Source organism: Astatotilapia calliptera, chromosome 13 (assembly GCF_900246225.1).
Source record: "Astatotilapia calliptera chromosome 13, fAstCal1.2, whole genome shotgun sequence".
Lineage (NCBI taxonomy): Eukaryota > Metazoa > Chordata > Actinopteri > Cichliformes > Cichlidae > Astatotilapia > Astatotilapia calliptera.
In genome coordinates this window covers 11,045,931-11,069,704 of record NC_039314.1, presented here as the reverse complement: position 1 = coordinate 11,069,704, position 23,774 = coordinate 11,045,931, and the positions used below count along the sequence as shown (strand labels likewise).

General features: G+C 41.8%; 1 protein-coding gene across 26 annotated transcripts in view; it reads left to right on the top strand.

Annotated features, from left to right (window-relative positions):
- LOC113034636 (neurexin-1a) overlaps positions 1–23,774 on the top strand; it is a 258,027-nt gene that overhangs the window by 120,510 nt on the left and 113,743 nt on the right. For all 26 annotated transcript variants that reach the window (XM_026189409.1, XM_026189380.1, XM_026189404.1 and 23 more), the window contains 5 exons: positions 1,981–2,103; positions 2,627–3,008; positions 3,995–4,185; positions 5,478–5,651; positions 16,201–16,320. In XM_026189409.1, the coding sequence (XP_026045194.1) occupies positions 1,981–2,103; positions 2,627–3,008; positions 3,995–4,185; positions 5,478–5,651; positions 16,201–16,320 (990 nt within the window). The remainder of the gene's footprint in view (positions 1–1,980; positions 2,104–2,626; positions 3,009–3,994; positions 4,186–5,477; positions 5,652–16,200; positions 16,321–23,774) is intronic.

Sequence of the window (23,774 nt, the reverse complement as noted above, 5' to 3'; positions counted from 1 at the left end):
ATTTTTCAACGCAGCCTGAACTCTCTTAGGCAAGCTTTCTCGTAATTTCTTTGAGTAGACTTCAAGACATGTTCTCCAGGCTTCTTGAAGGACATTCAAAGCTCTTCTTTGGATGTTAGCTGCGTTTTTGTTCTGTTCTGTGATTCAATGTTGAATCCGGGCTCTGGGGACGCCAATCCATTACTGATAGTGTTCCACTGTGTGTTTTCCTATCCAGATATGCTCTACTGCATTGGCAGTGTATTTAAGATTATTGTCATGCTGAAAGGTCATTGCCAATTAGGTTCTTTTCAAGATGGTTTTGCATAGTGGATCAAAATGTACTTATTTAAACACCACTGGCTAAAATGCAGCCATGACCAAGCCTCCACCGTGTTTTACAAATGACTGTGTTGTAGACACATAAAGATATTGATTTGAACCAAAAGTGTCAAATGTTGGTTCATCACTCCATAAGACATTTTCATTAGTAATTTGGCACACCTCAGCCTTCTCTCCCTGTTTCCCTTCCTTAAGACTGGCTTCTTGACAGCCACCCTTCCACTGAGTGCATTTCGAACCTTTGGCAAACAGTAGATCCATCTGTTGAAGGGCCAGACGCATCTCTCTGATCCTGTGTCAGGTCTTTGCTGGATTTTTTTTCTTAAGGACATTCTTTTCAGATCTGCTATAGATAATATTTCAGGTCTGACACTTTTCCTTTTATCCCTTACTTGTCCAGTGTTCTCAAGATGAACTGTGCACCATGCTGAGAGTTATCAGCAAAAAGCTTTTCAAGAATCACCTTGTTGTTGCAAAAATGTTTTATTTGTGACATTTTTGGTAAATTCAGTTAAACGAATGGGAACATATTTTGTGTTTTTGAAACATGTTTGTTTTTTTGTTGTTTAGGGGTGGGGGGGGGGGGGGCTGGTTCTGGAGAACCATTGCTCAAGACTGCATTAAACAATTACAGGAAAGTCTGGCTCCTTGGAAGCAAAATATATTAACATGATGGGTGGCTCAAAACTTTTTCACAGTCCTGTGTATTTAAGGACGAATGTGATACAATTTCTCAGTTTCAAAATTCAGTTAAATACAAGTTTTGAATGTGTAAATCCTTGCAAGGCAGATTTGCAGCACTATAGGAAACAGCATTTATTGATTTAATAAAGTGGATTCATTAGCTTTTTTTAAATGGCATCTGTGCAGTTTCAGTAACCTTCTCCATTTTCCAGAGCATCAATTATTTCAAAGGGTGCTGATAAAAAGCACATTCTGTATTTCCTGTTTTTGTACGATTAGCACGAGGGCTAAAATGGTCTGTTCTGTTGTTTTGTTTTTTATTTGTTCCTTTTTTTCTCTGCTCACCGCCAACCACAATGCTTCCATTATGCAGGTGTTTCTTTTTGCATCACTATTTCATTTTATGTGGTGGACATGAGGGAAATCAAATATTGGCCTGCACTCTTGTAGGTAAACAAGATGGAGAGTGATACTGGGTTGTTAAGTGCCTGTCCAGTCATAGCCTTTTGGTAGTTATTTGCTGCCACCAAGTGGCATGATAGGAATTTAAGAAAATCTCAAAAGAAAGAAGACATCAGTCGTATAGCAAGCTTATATTTGTGTCTCCATTTAACTCAAAGCTCACACATTATGCATTCACAGAAAACACTTGTTTGAATATATTACAGCATCTGATTATGGCCTCCCTCCTATTGGTTCAAAGAAAATAGTGTTCAGGGAGAATTCAGAATTTTGATGCTTTATCTAATGGTGCGATCAGTGCTGCAAATGCAAGTCAAAATGTGTTTTTATGGACCATTAACTATGTTTACCTTAATGTTTTCTTCCTCTGTCCAACTACTTCATCCATTCACATTTTCTTCCTTTTGATCTCCCTCTTTCTTATTCTACTTTTATCAACCTCTCTGTTATGGATGTGTGTATGTGTGTCTGTATTAAGTGTGTGTGTTAACCGCTGTTTGGACTGTCCTGCAGGCAAAGGTCCAGAGACAATTTTTGCGGGTCAGAATCTGAACGATAATGAGTGGCACACAGTACGTGTGTTCAGGAGGGGCAAGAATTTGAAACTGACCGTAGATGATCTTCCACCTGTGGAAGGTACCTCTCATCCTCTTTTTATTTGATGTAATGTAGTAGTTTTTTGAATATGTAAACTTAAATAATCCATAACATGCTTTGCTGATCAGGAAAAAGGGTTTGATCATTTTTCTATATAGAATAAAACCTTTAAAAAAAAAAAAAAAAAAAATTTAAGATAAAATGTTGCTGTTTGAAAAGGAAAATAAAATTGTCTCTATTTCTCTTTTTTTCACCTTGTTGTTCTTTGGTGCTGCATAAATGAAATAAGATTGAATTGAAACAAATGATTTACGCACCACCTAACAAGTGAAAGATCCCTGGTTCGGTCCCAGGAGAAGACTCTAATCTCCTGGGGGTTGCATGAAAAGGGCATCTGGTGGAAGTTTTTTTTTCCCTTAAAGACAATAATTGTGAAGCCATTCTTTAATTTCTTTTCAGAGAGGATTTAAAGTGGATCCTTTAATTGCAAAGCAGCGCCCATTTAACTGTCAGATATCCCCAATAACACCCTCTCTCCCCTTCCCACTTCTGCCGATCAAAGGTCAAATGGCAGGTGACCACACCCAGCTGGAGTTCCATAACATTGAGACGGGCATTGTGACAGAGAAGCGCTTCATGTCCATGGTGCCCTCCAACTTCATTGGCCACCTCCAGAGCCTCTCCTTCAATGGCATGGCCTACATAGACCTCTGTAAAAATGGTGACATTGATTACTGTGAGCTCAATGCAATGATTGGCTTCAAGAACATCATTGCTGACCCTGTCACCTTCAAGTCACGCTCCAGCTATGTGACTCTCACTACTCTGCAGGCCTACTACTCCATGCACCTTTTTTTTCAGTTCAAAACCACCTCCTCGGACGGCCTCATCCTGTATAACAGTGGCGATGGAAATGACTTCATTGTGGTGGAGCTGGTTAAAGGGTAAGTGGAGACTTTGCAGCATTCATTCTGTCAAAGAAAAGTGCTTTGCCTGTAATATATCTTGTTTTGTACCCAGTAGACTTGACTGTTTGATGTCACTGGTGTTTTTTTGTGACGGTTTACACCAAACCTTCACTCAGACACATTAAAAAAATATGCCTGACATTTTTGCTTTGCTGTTGTTGCTGTCAGTGCAACAGTTGTTATAAAAGTCTCCTTTTTACACATACGGCAGACCTACCTGCCAACAGGTGCAAAGTCCAGCAAATACTGACAGCAAAAACCATTAAACTGTGCCTATCCAGTTTTATACCAGTGTAGGTGATGTTTATTTAGGCAGTAATCTCCATAAAAATGGATTATGATTTTAATAATGCACCCCTTCCTACACAGGACAGTTTCCAAACAGAAAAGAATTCTTGACAGCTTTTTTTTTTTATGCCTTTACTTCAAATTCTTCTCTTATCACCTCTACGCCAGAATATTTACTGAAAGAGCTGTCGGCTATTGCTGTTCTTTTTAATCTTCATGAAGGCAGAGCAAATACCCAACATAAAAGAGAATCGACTACACACTTATTGCAGCTATAGAATAACCTTCTTTTAAGTAATGCCGCAAGTTAGGCTTTCCCGCGTGCTAAACATTGACGCCATATTTTTTAATTAAAAACGAGCGTGCGAATCTCAAATTGACTGTAAAGCAAATAATTTAAGGATGATTTGTTCAGCGCTGTTCATTGCCCTTTGTTGTTTATTCTACCTGCCAATTATTAACTTCCACTTTTTCAAACTCTTGTATATTTATGTTTTCAAACGCACAGCCACCAACAGCGACATTTCAGTATAAAATATATTTATATACATGAGCATAATTATTTGTATCAATGTTGTTATTGTTACAGTCTACTCTGATAAACAGTCTATGTAAAGCACAAGATGACAAAGAACACATCTGATATTAGCTGATAGTTAAATATCTTCCTCCAGTTACCTACACTATGTGTCTGACCTGGGGAATGGAGCCCACCTGATCAAAGGCAACTCTAACAAACCCCTGAACGACAACCACTGGCACAATGTTATAATCTCCAGGGACACCAACAACCTCCACACTGTCAAGATTGACACCAAGATTACCACGCAGACAACAACAGGAGCCAAAAACCTGGACCTGAAGGGTATGCACACATACACTCTCTGCAACAGGGCTAGAACGAAATACATTCCTATCCCTGCAGGTACAGTCCATGAATTCCACCTCTAAAGCTAATTATTGGACCTTAGGGTAACTGTGTGCCTTTTGAGAGCCAAAAAGGTATATATATGAAAAAGGGTAATATTTGCAATGTAATATCAGGTCAAATGCAATGGGGAAATGGGCAAAAATGTAATGTTTTAATATTTTATTCTTCATTTTAATAACATGATAAGTTTTATTCAAAATATATTAGTCCAAAGGACAGCAGTGTCATCTCTCAGCTACAATTTTCTATTTTTGCGAGGATGGTTCTGAGCTGGTTTCTGTTGGATGCAGGTGCAGATATGAAATAGATGAAGCACTGAATAACCTCTGTGACTAGAAATGTACTATGCAAATGGTATTCCATTCCCAAATTTATAATTAAATAATAATTAAGTCATTAACCTTAGTTAACTTCTTTTTTATGTCTGTTATTGGCTCTTTTCCTCCTTATACTAAGGTAGAAAATGAGACAATATAAGGGATGCCTTTCAAGGGTACACCAACAGCACCTTAGAGCATCCCTTTTCTGGTGTGAACCTGTTGTACACCTAATAGGATAAGGGTATCTTATTTCCTGAGAGTGCACTACAGTGTATTTCTTACATTAAATTGAGGCAGCAGTGACCTGGGTTTGTGAATGAAGGTTTGCACCAGCAGGGTGGACCCAGCAGGGGTGTGTAGGAACAATGCTTGGCCCTTACTCATTAGCACCACTTAGGTACCCTTGAGCAAGAATTCCACATTAATCTGTTCTACAGCTGCCATTAACAATGTGCATATGTTCATAAAAACAAGGCCATTTGTGCTCAGCAGACCAACCTTGAATTAAAGTTATTTTAAAGAATTATCATTTAATAACATAAAACAGCTTGTAAGGACATTGGGGTAATTGGTGTACTACCTTGAAGAGTGTTGTAATTTTCCTTATCTGAAATTGTTAATGAAACAGCACAAACATGAAAGATGACAAATGTCTGGCTTGGACATGACCACAAAAAAAAGCCACCCACAAAAAAACATTTAAATCAAGACAATTAGAAAAGGTTTCCAAAGCTAGACATAATTAACCTCATGTACTTTTTCACTTGAATAAAATAATTCACGCAACTGTTACTAATGCCTGGCATGTTCACTTTAAACGCAGTTTTAAAAGCCATCCAAAATATTTGATAATGTTTTTTATGTCCACTAGGGGTCAGTATTGTCATATTTCTCATGTCCTTACAGGTAACCTGTATATTGGAGGGGTGGCTAAGGAGATGTACAAGGAGCTGCCCAAACTGGTGCATGCCAAGGAGGGTTTTCAAGGTTGTCTGGCATCAATGGATCTGAACGGGCGGCTCCCAGACTTGATGTCAGATGCCCTGGACTGTGTGGGACAAATAGAGAGAGGATGTGAAGGTCAGTAGTCTGTCAACCCAATAAGTGAACGCAGTGGGTCGATGATGATAAATCACTGTCAAGCTCAGTCAGTCCAAGCTCAGGTATAAATTCAGTTGTTTTTCCCTCTTTATTCAATCTTTTCCCCCTTATTTTCACAAAACCATCTTAAGGGGTCATTGCAGCGCCACGCAAAGCTGCTCAGTATTCCCATTCTCCTACTTGTCCAAGACGAAGACACACTCGTTGAGAAGCACACCCACCGAGGCACCCACACTGGCAACCTGTGGCACATAATTTAACATCCATTAAATGTGTTAGTATTCTGTTAGTATGCATCAAACTCTGACGCTCCTCCACGGGCAATCATTTCTGTTTCACTTGGCCATAATCTGCTTATTCTCTCTGCCATTTTTGTACTGCGAGTGTTATTTCCTATTTTACCCCCATTCTGTTTTGCTCTATGTATGCTTGCTGGATCTGAGAGTTTGCCAGAAGCAATCCTTTTGAATTATGTATGAATCCTTTGTTGCATGCATAAATATCATTTGCCCAGTCTAATATGTGCACCATATCCAGAGACAATATTAGATTTATTTTCCAGCGTCAGTCACTTAGTTTAATTTCACAATTCATCCACTCTTTTTCTATCGAGTGTGCGGCTTCTGATCTTTTTGTGTTTTGACATTACAAATGTAATCAAATTCATCTCCCCGTGCAGGTCTGTCAAACTTGTTGTTTTCTTTTTTTTCCTCCTACACAGAGTCAATTGAGACTCCCAATGGAAATGTTAACACATTTATTAGATTGTGATGGTGGAGTCGCCGTATAACATATAGCTACTTATATTAAAAGTCAGTAATGAATAATGAAACATTCTGGGTGTTTGGGTTTTTTTGTTTGTTTTTTAACAAGTTATCTAAATTTTCCTGAAAAAGAACGCCCGCTTCCTTTAATAGCAGCAATTTCTTGGTATTACTTTATGCTGCTGAAGCCATTTTTGGTTGGTTGCTTTAACAGTTTAGCTTAACCTAGCCTTCATTATACAGTATAATTTTTCCACCTCTGGCTCCTTCTGAAGACAAAGATCCTTCCCTTTGTCTCTCCTTCTTCAGCACTCTGTGTTTTGCTACTCCATCTCTGACATCTTGCTGCTTTTACTAACAGCTGGTATACTTTGCCTTTTCCTTTCCTATTATTTTGCTGACAAAAGTTGCATTGATGAAAGCTGACTTGCAAGGTAGATAGCTTTGTCTGTCTGATAAAGAGTCTGATGTCTCTCCCCGTGTGCATCTACAACATATCTACCCTCTAACTATCACTACCTCCACATGTCTCAATACAAGATAACTGCCTAGTGTTGCCATTCAACCACCAACTATGTGGAATGGCCTTAAGTCCCATAGGAATACAAGTCTCATTATAATCTTGTATCAGAGTCTATGGGGCTTATGTGTGGATTTGCACTCACATATTGGATGTTGTTTATTGGAACTTTTATTTCCACTGTGGGGTTTTTGATGTTCCCTGATATACATATAAGGGAATTTCTGAGCATGCCTTTTAATGGTTTGAAGAACAAAAATGTATCCTGCATGGATTTCCTCTTAAAATATTCAGCTTTTGATCTTAAAGTTGGTCATTGTAATGTCTTACCTATTATTAATCTTATTAAGCCCAGTGTTTCCTATTGTTGTATTCTCACTGTCTCTGGCACTCTATTTCTATTTTGTAAGTAGGAGGTGTTCCAAGCAACAGGACTGACTCTTTCAAGATTTAACACTTACATAAACAGTGAAATATGGCATGAAACAAACAGAACCACTGGCCAGTAACTAAAGTCAAATACACTCTGAAGTATATGAAGCGCTATTAATATTATCTGAAACTGTTTTAGGGTTTTGGGGACACAATTTGGGCATTGTTATGGGAATAAAGTAGGTTTTTACTACTCCAGGGAACACCTTTCAAGAGAAGCACCGAACTGTGCAAAATTCTTCTGCCATCCCTCATTCCTTTATTTTTTTCTTCCATGGAGACAGTATTTCTTATAACTTTTTCAGTGATCTGAAGCAATACTTCTCTCAGCTTTCTGAATGTCTTCCAACATTTTTCTTTAGATATTGGCTGCCCATTTTTAGGACAATGTGTTTGTTTAATAAGCAACTTTGCACTGACATATGAATCATTCAAGCATGATACAGTTGTGTAGTTTGGTCTACACGTAACTGACTACCAGTGTTGGGGAGTAATGGAATACATGTACCGCCGTTACGTATTTAAAATACAAAATATGAGTAACTGTATTCCGTTACCGTTACCGTTTAAAAAGGTGGTATTTAGAATACAGTTACTTTGTTGAAATAAATGGATTACACGGGGGTACTTTCCTGTTTCATAATTTCATATTGTCGCAGGTCAGGACTGTTTCGGTTTTGTTTGACAGCTATGTTCTGTAGTTCCAGGCGGCAGCGTTGCGGCTGCCATGGTTACAGGGGGACGCTCTCGCTCTGCGTGTTTCCTGGGTGAGAGAGCGCCTTTTTGTTGTTGTGCTAAGCTAATAGGCAGAATGCTACAGGCATAGCCCTAAAGAATGTAGCCTCATGGGCAGTGTAGTCCGTGCTGCAGGGAGAATGGACTTTCCATTTGACATAGCTAAGAAACTCTAGCAAAGATGTGAAAGATCTTAAGGTTATGTATATAACCCCGGTTCTCTGAGTAGCATGAGTGAGTGTCTCACTATGGGAACGCCTCCTGCGTGACCTCATCAGAAGCTCAAATACCATTACGCCAGCCCTTACAGGCTGGCTAGGTGACGCCCATGTCAGGAGGGGCCAGTGCCTCCCTATATAATAGGCTGACATAGCGTCAGATGTCATTCAAAACAAGCCCACCTCTTCCTCGCTTCCATAGCAAGGAGGGCGGTCTGGTGAGACACTCACTCATGCTACTCAGAGAACCGGGGTTATATACATAACCTTAAGTTCTCTTTCATAGCATTCGTTTCGTGTCTCACTATGGGAGAAATACTGACTCCCGGATTGCCAGACATGCCTGTTAAGAAGACAACTGTCCCCAACAGCACTTCACAGGGGAGAGGCCCCCACCCGGGAAGAACCTGCACTGAGGACTGAATGTGCTAGGTTAGGTGCTGTCACATCTAACCTGTAAAACCTAGCAAATGTATGAGGTGAGGTCCAGCATTCCGCTGCACACACCTCCTGAATAGAAGCTTCCCTAAAGAGAGCCCATGAGGTTGCCAGACCTCTAGTGGAATGCGCACGTAAGCCAGCAGGGGGCTGAAGGCCCCTGCTAGTATAGGCCAGGGCAATTGCTCCTACTATCCAATGGGAGAGGCGCTGTTTAGACACAGGCTTTCCCATATGTGGTTTAGCCCAGGACACGAACAGCTGGTCACTTTGTCTGACACTCTGGGTTCGGTCCATGTAAATGCGCAGAGCACGGACTGGACACAAGGTATGCTGTTGCTCCTCTGAGGAGAAAGGCGGTGGGCAAAAGGCCGGCAGTTCTATAGGGGAACATGTGCCGACAACCTTCGGGACAAAGGCAGGGTTGAGCCGCATACTGACCCTCGTATTATCCGAGGAGAACTGAATGCATGACTGATGCACTGAGAGAGCGTGGATCTCTCCCACACATTTAGCAGAAGCTAAAGCAATTAAAAGAGCTGTCTTCAAGGACAGAAATTTTAACTCAACCTGTTCCAGGGGTTCAAATGGGCAACAGGAGAGCGCAGCCAATACTGTGGGAAGGTCCCACGATGGAGCCAACGGCCTAGACGTAGGCAATTTACGCCATGCACCCTTCATGAAAAGGCATATTAAGGGATGCTGGCCAACAGTCTTTCCCTCAAAACCAATATGGCAGGCCGAAATTGCTGCCAAATACACCTTGATGGTGGAGAAGGCTTTACCCTTATCAATCAGGGCCTGAAGAAATGACAGAATCACAGCCACAGAGCACTGAAAAGGGATGGCCTGTGATTCTAAGCACCAGCTTTCAAACACACGCCACTTGTGCTCATATAGCGTCCGAGTAGACGATGCTCTAGAACACTGAATAGTGTCGATAACACTATGAGGGAGCCCCACCGTGTTCAGGTTAAACCACTCACGGGCCAAGCCCATAGAGCTAGCCTCTCTGGGTGGGGGTGGAATATTTCCCCCTGTGCCTGAGACAGGAGGTCTCTGCGTAGTGGTAACGGCCAAGGTGGGCCGCACAGCTGCTGAAAAATCTCCACCAGCCAGTGTTTCCCTGGCCAGTGCGGGGCTATCAGGATCATATAGTGACTTCTCTCCCTCACTCTGGCCAGAGTTGGAGAAATGAGGGCCACTGGGGGAAAAGCATAGAGGAGGGTTCTCGGCCACTCGTGAGCTAGAGCATCCACCCCGAGTGGAGCTCTCTGATGGTGCAGCGAGTAAAACAGGGGACACTGAGCATTCTCCCTGGATGCATAAACGTCTACGGTCGCCTGACCGAATCGCAGCTAGATCTGCTTCACCACCTCCGGGTGAAGCTTCCAGTCCCCATACAGCAGGTTGCCCCTGGAGAGAAGATCTGCTCCAAAGTTCAAGATCCCCGGCACGTGAGTTGCTCTCAGTGACAGCAGGTGGACACTGCTCCAGACTATCAGTCTGTGTGCCAGTGTGTGTAACTTGGACCCCAGACCCCCCTGTCTGTTGATGTAGGCCACAACGGTGGAATTGTCCGACCTCACTAAAACATGATGACCTCTCAGCCAAGGGAGAAAGTGTTTTAGCGACAGGTGAACCGCCAGCGGTTCCAGACAGTTTATGTGGGTGGAGCGCATGTGAGGGCCCCATTCCCCATTCACTGTTTCCTCATGGGTGGTGCCCCAGCCCGAAAGAGAGGCATCTGTGGAAATCACCTTCCTGGCTGAAACTGCCCCCATGGCAACGCCCTGAGACAAGAAACCTGGCCTCTTCCACTCGTGGAGAGCGAGTGAACAGTCTGCAGAGACTCTCACGCGACGGTGGCCGTCTCAGTGAGGGTCCAGTCCCCGCAAGCCCACCCAGCGCTGAAAGCCTCTCATGTGCAGGCGTCCCAGTGTTATCGCCACTAGAGAAGAAGCCATCAGACCGAGCAGCCTCTGGCACTGTTTGAGGGTCACTGTGTTGCCTCTGCAAAACAGTGCAAGGGATGACTGTATGGCCGCTGTTCTCTCCGGGGACAGAAAAGCCCTCACCCGAAGGGAGTCTAGGCTGAGCCCTATGAATGTAATGCATTGAGTTGGCATCAATGTGCTCTTTTCCACGTTTATCTGGAAACCCAAACTCTCCAGATGGTGTATGAGAGCATTTGTGTGACAAGTCGCTCCCTGGCGGGTTGGGGCTGCCACGAGCCAATCGTCGATGTATGTGGCCACCCGAATGCCCTTTTTCCTGAGCGGGACCACTGCTGCCTCGGTGCACGTCACAAACACCCTTGGGCTCAGTGAGAGACCAAAAGGCAGGACTACAAACTCGTATGCCATCCCCTGGAAACCAAATCTCAGATACTTTCGGTGTGGGGGATATATGGGGATGTGGAAATAAGCATCCCTCAGGTCGATTGATGTGAACCAGTCGCCCGCTCGTACAAACCGTAGCAGCGAGGCGTGCGTCAACATCCTGAACTTGTATGTCCTCAAATGCCGGTTCAGGGCACGGAGATCCAGAATGGCTCTCATCCTCCTCCCCCCTTTCTTTGGCACAAGGAAATACCTTGAATAAAATCCGCTGTGCATTTCCTCGGGAGGGACAACTCTTATAGCTCCTTTGTCTCTCAAGGTGGAAATTTCCTCCAGGAGAAACCTGGCAGACTCGCCCAGAGCACGAGAGTAAACGATTTCTTTGAAATGTGGTGGAGCGACACTGAATTGCAGCCTGTAGCCCTTTTTCAATGTCCTCAGCACCCATGCTGACTGAGTGCAGGTGGCCCAGCTCTTCATGTGGCAAGACAGAGCGCTCACTGGCCAATCCACTGAATATGGCGTTTTGGCGCCCCCTTGTTGTCGCAGCGCGAAACATGCGCCATTTCGGTGTCCCGTCACCTCTGTCACAGGCGAGCGAGGTGACGGGCTCATCTGGATCATCACAGCCGTGGAAACGCGAGTCTCCACGGGCTGCGTTATGGCAGACGGTGCTCTGTTTTTCAGCATGTTTGATTTTTTCATGTGTTTTGCAACACTCGACAGCGCCCTCGGCAAACTGCCTGGATGCGCGTGTCGGGGCTTTTTTAATACAGAATGCATGAGAGAAGTGCTTGTGAAACAACACTGCGAACTGTGGCTCTCTTTCCCTCTGATGGGTCCGGTGACAGGAACGCCGGCCCGAGTTAAGCACTCTGTGTGGGACATGTCCCGTTGAACTTGCTCTGGAACGGAGCTGGGAGGCGGCAGGGTGGCCCATAAAGGGGGGAAACTGGGTTCGTGAGACCGTGAGGGACGACAGGGGTGTCGAGGAGTTCTTCTTTTTCCTTAGTCGTCAGGTTGGTGAGCCCGAGCCAGCGTGCTCGCTCCTGAAGAACCATGAGGCCCATGGCTCTCCCAGTAGCCTGTATGGCTAACTTGTGGAGGCGGAGGACGTGGTCAGTAATAACGCAGATTTCTTCCCACACTGTGGTATCTGGGTTAGCTGTCATGTCCTCTTCTAGCTCAGCTTGGTAAGCCATTAGCATAGAAGAGGCGTTGTGGGCTCTTACTGACAGAGCTGCTGCCTTGTAGCACTTATCCGTAGGGCTAGACTGGAAGCGGTCTGTTTTGGAGGGGAGAGATGGAGCCGATGAGGACAGAGACATCTTCGGGTGAAGATGGCTCGCCACCAACGGCTCCACTTGTGGCATCTGGCGGAGGCCGATAGACTCCATCCCCTCACAATCCAGCAGGGAGCTCCCCACGATGGGGTGTTTCTCGCTGTAAGGTTTTGCTTTCCACGTCACCGCTATCTCATCGAGTAGCTCAGGGAAAACAGGCAACACATGCTTCCCCGTCTTTTTCGCCTTTGGCAATTTCTTACCGTCAAAACGAGACTTTACAACCTCTGTTTGTATGGCGGGCCACGGGATGTTGAGCCTAGCGGCTGCGCGCTTGCACATGTCCTGCATGTCAAGATCCAGGGGAGACGGCGGTGTCGGTTTTTCAACCTCGCCGGTAGCCAAGGGCTTTGCAGCCCAGCTGATGCTAGCCAAGGAGGTGGAATCTTCCTCCTCGCCGTCGTCAGACAGCAGGAACTCCTAGTCAGCCGACTCATCTCCGTCCTCGTTAGCATCTCCTCCCTTGGTGACTCCAGCATCGCGGAAAAACACACGATCTCCGTGTGCCTCCAGCGACGGGAAAGCGGTCGCGATGGGCTGAGGGTCTGCCTCTGCCCAGCTCGGCCCTGCCGTTGCGGCCAAATCATCGGGCATCTCAGTTTCTCCTTGCGCTGCAGCAGCCTCACACAGCAAAGGGTCGCCACCCGACAGGTTAGCCTGGCGAGCTAGCCTGCGGCGGAGTAGTTTGCGTGGGAAAGCCGCGCAGTGGATACAGTCTTGTGCGGGTGTCAAGGCAGCCTGAGCGTGAGATAAACCCAGGCATGCCACACACACGGGGTGTGTATCCCAGGCAGAAATCTTCTTGCTGCAAGGACAAAGTTTTGCAACTTCGTTGAAAGTATTGCTACTTGGCACCCGCACTAGCCACAGAACAGTATTGCTACTGCTTGTATGCTAGTGGACAACTGAAAAGCTGGGAACAAAGCGCCCGGCGACCGAGTTGTTTAGCTTTAGCACCCAATAGCACAGTTGTCTACAGGCTTCTGTGAGAAGCGAGGAGAGGTTTTTGAATGACATCTGACGCTATGTCAGCCTATTATATAGGGAGGCACTGGCCCCTCCTGACATGGGCGTCACCTAGCCAGCCTGTAAGGGCTGGCGTAATGGTATTTGAGCTTCTGATGAGGTCACGCAGGAGGCGTTCCCATAGTGAGACACGAAACGAATGCTATGAAAGAGAACCATCTGATCCATCTACTGTTCACTGAAGACTGATCAGAAATGGTTTCAGTGGAGTAGTACCTGTCAAGAAGTCATCTTAAGGAAGGGAAACAGGGAGAACAGGTGTGCCGAATTACACACAGAAAGGACTGAGAATCAGTTGCAATGGGTCTGATAAATCCAAATTTGACATTTTTGGTTCAAGTCATCATCATTGGAGGATGGAGGAGTTTAGAAGAGAGATACAACAGTGAGTGTCTGCAACAATCTTTAAAACATGGTGGAGGTTTTGCCATATTCTGACGCTACATTTCAGCCAGTGGTGTTTGCGATCTAGTCAAAACTAATGAAATTCTAATGAAACTCAGAAAAGTGCCATGAGATTTTGAACCACCGTTCAATGCCATTTGGAAAGTGCCTGACTGGCAACATTTTCATTTTTTGGCACGACAATGATCCCAAACACACTGACAGTGAATTACTGAAGCAGTGTGGGATCATCTCGACAGAGAACAAAATAAAAGGCAGCCAGCATCTAAAGAAGAGCTTTCAATTTCTTTCAAGAATCCTGGAGAACTATTCATGAAGACTGCTTAAAGAAATAAAATGAAAGCTCGCCAAAAGAGTTTAGGCTTTGCTGAAGAATAAAGGTGGTCGTACCAAATATCGACTTTAAAGTTTGTTAGAATGGTGCAACTTGTGTTTTTGCCTTATATGCTTTATTTCCAGGTATGTTTGCATATGTTTCAATAAATCACTTTTTCCCAGCAAAATCTAGAAATGAAAAGTGGCTTGAGACTCTTGTTCAATTCTGTGAATGTAGTGTAGTAGAAATTCTAGATAAATGCACCATTATGTGTATAAAATGAGGGAACGGTGCAAAGTTCTGCACTCCCAAATTTAGAAGCCAGGTTGTCTGTTGAGGGCCTCCAAAGAGGCAAACTCACAAAGACAAATCATTGGACTCCAAACACGATCAGACCTTCCCAAAAGGTCAAGCTCACTAAATCTGCTCCATCTACCATAAAAAGGTCCCTCACAAATATTTCATCAGATTTTATTTTTAAAACATGTTAATACATATTCATTTATTAGTGTTAGAAATGAGCGTCACCGTTTTCTCAGCTGGGATTCATGCTCTGCTACATCAGCAGAAGTCAGATGAATTGGAACTCTTAAGATGAATAACTCTGTATGTTAATTGTTTGAAATTATTCTAAGTATGCCATAACACATCTGTTTACTTCAATCATAAGTGAGTCAGAAATGAGGATGAATTGCAGATGTGATTTATTAGGGATGTTATAAAAGATTTAATAGGCACTATAATATATTATGTAGAATGTAGCGAGAGGAACTTTTTTGCATTCAGAGAAATATTTGACAAAAGCAATCAGGAATTCATTTCTTTTTTCATGTTGCTGAATGCCCTCTGCTTCCCCCCTGCATTATTCAGCCTTGAGCAGGGTACAGCAAATGCTGAAACTATTAACCAGTTACCATAGCTACTCTTGAATCGGAAAAGGAGCTACTGTGGCTCCAATACATTAAAAAAATGTGTAAGAATGCGATTGCCATTCTGCAATTTTCCTGTTTTTTCAATCTCTCATGAGTAAATAAATAAAAAACAGCAACAAAAAATAGCCCTCCTCAGTGCATTGATTATAACTAAACTATTAAAAAGTGCTCATTTTGTTCCGATTGTATGTCATGAATCATAAGTATAGATCCTGACATTGATAATACTGTTAATGTGTAAACTTGCTAGACTAACGTAGTCTAAATACAGATTGTTAGAAATTACTATGTCTCATAAAATACAACATTTACACATTAACACTTGGCTTCACACTCACATTTTAACATGAATTGTACTAACACAAACATAATAGCCTCGCAATGGACCTTTTTTTCCATAGCTGGTAAACACAGGTGCTGCTGATGTCATGGAGAACGGTTCTGTTGTTTTTAGGTAATTATTGCTTAATTAATGTGATTACCAACACCTGTGCTTGCCTACTCTTTCATGTCAAAGTGGCTGCTGTGAAAAAAGTGTCTGTAGAGGCCACACAGCTGTATGCTTCTGGAGGATGAATACACTGGTGGTAAAATGGAAATAATCCACAAGCATGAAGATTAAACACTTTCACAGGAAGCACCAATACAGTGCAGTTTAAAAGTACACGGACCTCTGCACCTTAAGAAATGAGCATCCTTGCCCGGTTAGGTATAGCACACTGAGCTCATTGACAGGTGATGATTCGGAGAAAAAATGGAATTGAGTGGATTAAATTGCTGTTATGCATTAAATGTGACTATATGGAAGAAAATAATTAAATTACTAATGGAAGTCTAACTCAAGCGTTAAAATTATTTACATTTTTATCATTTTTGGTTGTGTGTGTTTGCTGAATACAGTTGAGTTCGCTGCCTTTTATCGCAGGGTTTGTACACAGCTAGTATTCTATGTTTTTTTGTGTGTGCTTTAATATTTAATTTCACTCTAGAGTCCATAGGTATTTATTAGTATTAAAAAAATTGTCCTCACCAGATATCTGTTTGTCTCCATATTCAGGTCCCAGCACTACCTGCCAGGAGGACTCATGTGCCAACCAAGGTGTGTGTCTTCAGCAGTGGGAGGGCTTCAGTTGTGACTGCAGCATGACGACATTTGGAGGACCGCTGTGTAATGACGGTAGGATTCCACCTTTACTTGTTCTCAAAGCTTAAAATCCCTCTAGTTCTTATTTGAAAGTCAGAAAAGAACAAAGCCATCATTACTTGTTGGCATGCTTTTTTTTAAGCCCCCCAATACTATGATGATGTTTTATTTTTCACCATTTCATTTCCTTGTGTGAGTCACACAAAAATAAAAAAGCCCTGTACACATTTCACAGTATTAGACAGATAATTCATTCCATCTGTTAACCTATTTGAACGCGGCCAAGAAAATCTTGGTATTAGACATTTAAAGGTGGGTGTTATCATTAACAGGAGCGCCATTTTTATCCCTTGCTTTCACACAGCGTTCAGACTCAGGCTCATTATTGTTTCCTGTTTCTGTTCTATATTTGTGTCCTCACGAAGCACGTCGTTTGCCAGAAACTTGGTGTACTTGTTTTGTAAACTCTCCGGGTTTGTAAACCGTGCTGGGTACTGTAACTAGTGACTGATATGTCAAAACGCGGTTAGAATGAATCTCAGTATTTCCGTAGCTCGGCTTTGAATAGGTTGTCTTTCACTGAGGGCGGCGGCAGCTGTTGCAGCTTTGCAGGGCAGAAACTTTGACACATAGCGTCTGACAGTTCGGTGAAAGCTCATTAAAATTTGAGATTTGTACCGCTAGAGGGAGCAACGCACATTGTGTTCTGATAAATAAAACATCAACAACAAGCTAAAGACGTAAACAAATACATCATGAGCTGAAAACAAATAACAGCGCTTGTTATTTATTGCAATTGTACTGGAACGCATTCATACATCAACATTACCCCAAATAAGGCATTTGCAACCCATAAATGCTCGTATGCCCACCCATTAAAACTTTATCGGAGCCCCATGATGTGATTTAAAGTTCCGTGTTATTAATCTCTCTTAAAGATGCTTAAATGGACTTTTGGTTTTGTGCTCATTAATGTTAAGGTTTCGAGCGAACAAGGGTAATGTCTCCTCCACCTTTTGAAAATTGGGCTACTTCCTTATGCAAAACATGCATAAGGGATTTTTGTTTGGTCATTATTTTCTTCTGCAGCAGTTCACACAGCAAGAGGTGAATGAGCAAAGTGCCGAAGTGCATTAAGGAGAGAGGAACAGAGTGGGCACTCTAGAGATGACACAAAAGCAGAGGAGAGAGCACCATAAATGTTAATGCATTCTGTTTCACTTCTAGCTGCTTGATAAGACCCCTGTCTTTTGTTATCAACTGAAAGTGTTAATAGATTCTCATGCAGCCCTATACCTCCAACATATCTGCAGCCAGAGATAAGACTAAAAGGATTCTTCTGTCCATGATATGTTTGAGTATAAGTTTGCTGTGAACCTGCGCCTCCTTTGCTTGTTCTGTTCTACCTTCCATTCTTCGGGCCGTGTTTGGATCAACAGAGGAAATAGGGCTGTGCTGGGGGCATATTTCTGCCGGTGAACTCCGTGTGAACCTAACTTGTGCGTTAAAAGGAAAAGAAATCCAGCTTGGAACGTTATTTTTTCTCCTTTTCTTCTGTCATACATATTCATCCTGTTCTGACCCACAGAGCTCATTGACAACATTGGGAGCAGGAAGACTCATGGGGCATGTTTGCATATATTATATCGGAGCGGAACTGCTCTACCTAAGTCTAGTTACTGTAGCTAGTCTCATTATTCCTACTGACCTGACAAAGCAATGGGATGGATGAATGTGTACACCCGAGGGATTTAATATGTAACCACAAAAACATACTTTCCAAGAAATTTCTTTCACTACAGATGAACTGAGCTAGTTCTCAGAATAGCGACTCAAGAGAGCCCGGGTCTGCTGAAGGAAATATCTGTGAGTGAGAAAAATGAAGCTTGAGATGGTCGGGTTTTATCTCTGTTGATGGATTGTCATGGGGATATATAGAAGGGGGGAGGGGGGCGCAAAAAGAAGGATAGCAGCATTTCTGAAGAACACATCACTTTTTTTTACCTGATATATTTGCATAAGCTGAAATGCAGGCAATTTACAACAAAGCACTGGGCCTCTGTGTAAGCCACTTACTTGGGGAGCTATGTGCATTTCTAGATATTTCTCCAATCTTGCCTTATCGCAAGGAAGGGAAAAATCACCTAACAGCTCCTGGCCCCATAATATTCAGCCAGGGTGAATTGTACATGTGTGACAGCATAATACCACAATTTAGTTTCTAAATATTTAGCTTACAAGCTGAAAATAAGCATCATTTTGATCCCAATACTTTGTGCTTTTGTTGTTAATTAACTTTTTCATTACTCATTGTAATCATTTTTAAGAATACACTTTTATTTATTTATTCTGAAGTTTTTCAGTTATTAAATGCAAAAAAAGGTTTTTTTCATTGTAAAAACTGAAAGATAATCCAGGCTATTAAACAGTGGTTTTATACAATTTAATTAAAGTTACAATGCATCTCTTGGGCTTGTCCATAAAAAATTTTACTTTTTGACTTAGACATGCTGCTTTACAGCAGACTGATTTGTTGTACTGTAACTGGTACAATTGTATCTATCCTACGAAAACGTCCATCCCTCTGAAGCTGCACATAGAAGTGGAAATATCAGTCACTTGGCATCATTTTTAAGCAAATGAAAGACATCAGTAGTGGCAACACTGATGTCTTAGTTGGCAATCTTACATTTTTATATTTGAAGGGTGTTTTAGTCCCATTTAGGATGGCATTGTGTATCAAATTGATTCAAATTGGTTCTTAAGATTTGAATCACTAAGATGTCTGAAAGCTTTGCTAACACTGAATATGTGGCTTGTATTGACATCATACACGCAGCACTTTTTCTTTTTTTCAGAGTATAGCATCATTTCTTGGCTGTGCTTTCAGTGTTTTATGATAAAAGTATTTCAGCTTCATAACAGCTCTGTACCTTTCGCTTCTGAATGATGGGAAAGATGATGAAAACTCTCTTCAGATCTTCTCTTTATCGTCTCCCAAACACTGATGTGCCAGTATTTTCTTTTTTCCCTTCCTTTTCTTTTCTTTTTTTTTGAATGAACTATGGACATAATAACTTAGAATTGTATTTATAGAACAAATTATCACGACTGGATACCTACAGTCGGTGTAAAAAAAAAAAAAAAAAATAAAAATAATCAAAGCGATGCTTTCGAAGATGAATCAGATTCCTCTCAGAAAGTCATCCATGCAAAATGAGTTATGATGGCTGTGAATGGTGTTAAGCATGCATTTGGTCTTATTACTACAAACTGTTTTGGTTGCCAGCAGGAATGAAATGGCATTTGGAACATATTTTCTTAAGTGACCCTGACAGAAGAGCCAGACTGCATGTATCTGTGTGTGGTGAAGTCATCAGGGGCGTTCTGCACGTTCAAACAGATGCAGATAAGCAGCCAAAGAAAAAGATTGTAAGCACTTTTTTTAAAGGCTTGAGCGTGAGTCTTCTTTTTGGGATAATGCTCTCGTTTCAGTTCAGAAGCCGGTTTAGTGTGTGTATGCGTGTGTGGGTGGGACTTAAAACTTTAGTCTGGAACTCCTGAGGGAGTGTGCCTGTAGTGGTCAAGCATCTGAGGGTAATGTACAGAGACAAATAGATTGGTGCTTGTTGTTTAGCTAAAGTGTGTTGTGGAGAGGATACAGCAAGGGGTATGCCTGGCCTTCACGCGATTTCCATCTTGCCTGGTTGCTCTTCTACTCTGTCCCGTAGCCAGAGCTATTAGTGCCATGTCAATATTGTATCAACAATGGAGACTGTATGTGGGTCTAGTCTCCATTGTCTCTGCCCAAGGGGCAAAGAGAACCCCCCACCCTCCTCATTTGAGCTGTAATGTCTAAGTCAGTGCTCGTTCTTGTGCCTTTGTAGCTAGAGAATAGTCTGTCTGGGCCCCAAGCGTGCCACCGGATTGGTCGGATTTTATTTTGAGCACATGCAAAAGTAAAAGTATCCTGTTTTTGTTACACGCTCCTCCTTCATATTGTCTAAAGGCAGCTTCTTTGCAGCACGCACAAACTCACACACTGGCTCTGAGGTGTTGCATCACTCTACAGTACAAAAGCAAGAATTCAAATAAATATTTCAAACAGTCTTTCAAGGTTACAATGAAAGAAATGTAAGAAAAATCATAAAATGAAAGAAACTAGCCTGTAAGTTTTGTTGGGATTCTCTAGTGTTGCACATTTCATAGTTATATTAGTCAGCCGCAGCACGAGGGATTTACATGAACAGTCTCTTCTAAATCTTCAAGAAAATTCCTGAAATTGTTTTGTTCTTTAAACAGCGCTCTTTCGGAGCAGTTGTGTTTGTTTTTAAGATTTGTCATGCAGATAAACACACATAGTCAGGAAGCACCACAGACAGTTTGCCCTGTTCCTTTGTGCTGGCATGCAGGAATTATACCACTTAGTTTTATTCCAATCGATACAAGGGGACACCCAGTCCAGCAGTGGGGCCAGGGGGATATGAGGTACTGGAGTTAACAGCCTGCTGTCACATGGAAGTAATTTTATCTTTGCCCTGGATGTGTCTTTTAATGCAACTCAGAGAAACAAATCTATGGGTCTGAAAATATTTGGGCTTCATCTGTATTGAACGCTTGGCCTAGCTTTGAACAGCCATTGTGCCCCGAGATATAATAGAGGCAGTCTTAAGTGCCTCTGTGTATTCACTTGGGTAGCCATCCACTCAAATGTGCATGCATGCTTGCAGGAAGTATAGCACATACAATTGATCGGTTGTAAGGCAGCAGGAGGCTTTTCAAAAGTTAGAATAATAAAAGACAAATCTGAGTTTTTAATGGGGAACAAATCTTTATACATAAGAAATAAAAGGATACATGCTTATATTTACAAATATTACTGGAATTGATCCATTTTTAGCAGTTTTAGCATTTTATGAGCTGCGCCTTATTTTGTGCTGCTGTAACAGGTGAGTTTCTTCCAGTGTGGCATTAATAAAGTCTATATTAATATTTACGGATCAACAAAGTTTAATTATGATGTATATATCTTTACATTACCAATGGTTTATAACAGCAATTTATTAGAGGAATTGTGGGTGTACTCACCTGCTCAACCTATCTTTCCCTAATGAATAAATCTTCTTGTATTTTATTTTTCTGTCATGAAATCCAACAATGAACAATGATCCTACTTTATAAGTGGTCTCTGCATTAGCACTCCCAGAACTACTGGCTCCGTTCTTGTATAAAATACCTATTAAAACACATCACTGAGCCTGTTTTACTGGGGAATGTCTTTTCTTTACTCAGACACTTTAGTGTTACTGTAGTTTATCGCTGTATTCAATCATAGACGCCCAGTGCCCACTAGAACAGTAAATATGCATTAATCCAAAACTGAAAATGTGTTATTTACGATCTTTTTCCATCTGCAGTATTTACAGGTGTGACCTGCTGATAATAAATCAGCTTGGCTGAGTGCCTGAGGTAGAATCTGGAACATGTAAATATATAGAGGCAAACATGTTTTATGGGGCTGTTAAGCTATTGAGTGGAGCAGCCCAGTAGTTTAGTATTATGAAGCGAGTACCTAATTCAAATGATGTGAAATGATGTTTTGTCTAGATGGACCCATTACATTGTAAACTGTACAAGAGGATGGCGATCTTCATCTACACACATCCCATACCTGCTGTTCCCAGATGGACACTAAGACGGTGTGCTGCTACAGATTTCTATCACATCCTATCAGTCTCAAAGAGGCTCTGCTGTTTTGTCCTATTTTTGTGTTCTTTTTTTAATTTTCAATTATTCGTCCTCCACCTCCAATTCAGTTCGAGTGGTCACTATCTGGCCTGATTATTTTCAGTAATTTTCTATGGTGATTGAGTATCTGCATTTAAATGGGTTTCTGTGCCAGGAAGCAGTTGCCATATGTGGGTAAAGGCTGTTGGCATGGAAACTAGGTCTCCTTTCCTCCCACCCTGGATGCTGTAACTTGTCTGTAACTTTGCCCAAGCAATGAGATCTCTGCAGGAAGTGGTGTAGAATAACTAACATCTTTTAGCTAGCTTGCGAGAATTTTGAAGGCTTAAATATCTGTTTTAAATTCATATACATGACTTAATACTTCACTTGATTTATGGATAAACAAAGGATACAGCTGTGAGGCTGCATGTTACTAACTTAGTATGTGATGCAGACGCATGCTGGCACAGTGACATTAAAATGTAGGAGCAGCAGTGCTAGACATATGTCAGATTGCTTCATAAACCCATCCTGCTGTTCATATGTTGTAATAAAGTTGTGGTGTGTCCCTCCACCACATAGACCTCTGTATGCTGAACAGTTTTTTTTGTGTGTGTCAGTGAACAGTATGTGGTGCGACCAAAGCGGAGCACAAGCAGTCCACACATTTAGTTGTCTTTCAACGTAATCTATGTTCTAATCACAACCTCATCTAGAACTCATTGCAGTGCAGTGGTGAGAACCTAATCTTTGAGGTGGTTTTTATTAATCGCTAGCCCACAGGGGCATGTTGACAGGAAATAAGGAGTTGTTCTTTCTCCACAACACAATACTAATTAAAGCGTTGATACAGAGTATCAGCTAAACTATCCTGCTGGGTGATACACTGACACTGTGAATATTCCCTTCTCTCATAAACACAGGCTATTGAACATGACACCCAGGGGGACTGTGGCAAAACGTGAAGACATCCCTGGGACAAAAAAAAAGTTTGCTTACTTGTTCTATTTAAAAAACTTTTGATGGCTTCTATAACCATTCTTTAAAGGATTTCACAGTCAGAAGTCATTTAATTGAAGAAGAAAAAAAATATACTTTAACTCTGTAAATTGCTCTTTGAGACACTGATGGATGTTGTATTTAAATTCACATTAAGAAAAAAGTCATTGGAGCAATTGGCTATAGTTATATATACATATATATATACACACACACACACACACACACACACACACACACACACACACACACACACACTAACATAGGTACACAAGCAGACACATATATATATATATATATATTTTTTTTTTTTAATTTTAGGCAGTTTTGGAAACTTTGCCTTTGGGAATTGTATACATACTACCTTTAGTTTTAGATGAGCCAAAATGTTGGAGGGGTTGTCCACATTTCTCAATGCTACATCAATAAAAAAAAATTTAATTCTAAAAAAACCCAACAAAAAATCAAAACCGTGGAGAAAGTGTTGACTGTGTTTAGAGTTAGTTTAACAGGGACGTTGGTGTGTTTTTCCATAGGAAAAAAGACAAATTAAAAACAAAAATAAAATCTCCCGGTTACACTCCTTCACTTACATTTGGGCTTCACTTTTCCTCACTTCTAATTTGAAGTAATCCAGTCACTGAGATGACACGAGGAAAAAAAAGGTGTGCATAAAGTACGGCATCTCTTCCTCAGAGCTTCTCATTTAAAAAAAAAAAAATTATAACTATTTTTTTTCCTATTTTGCAAGAATATTC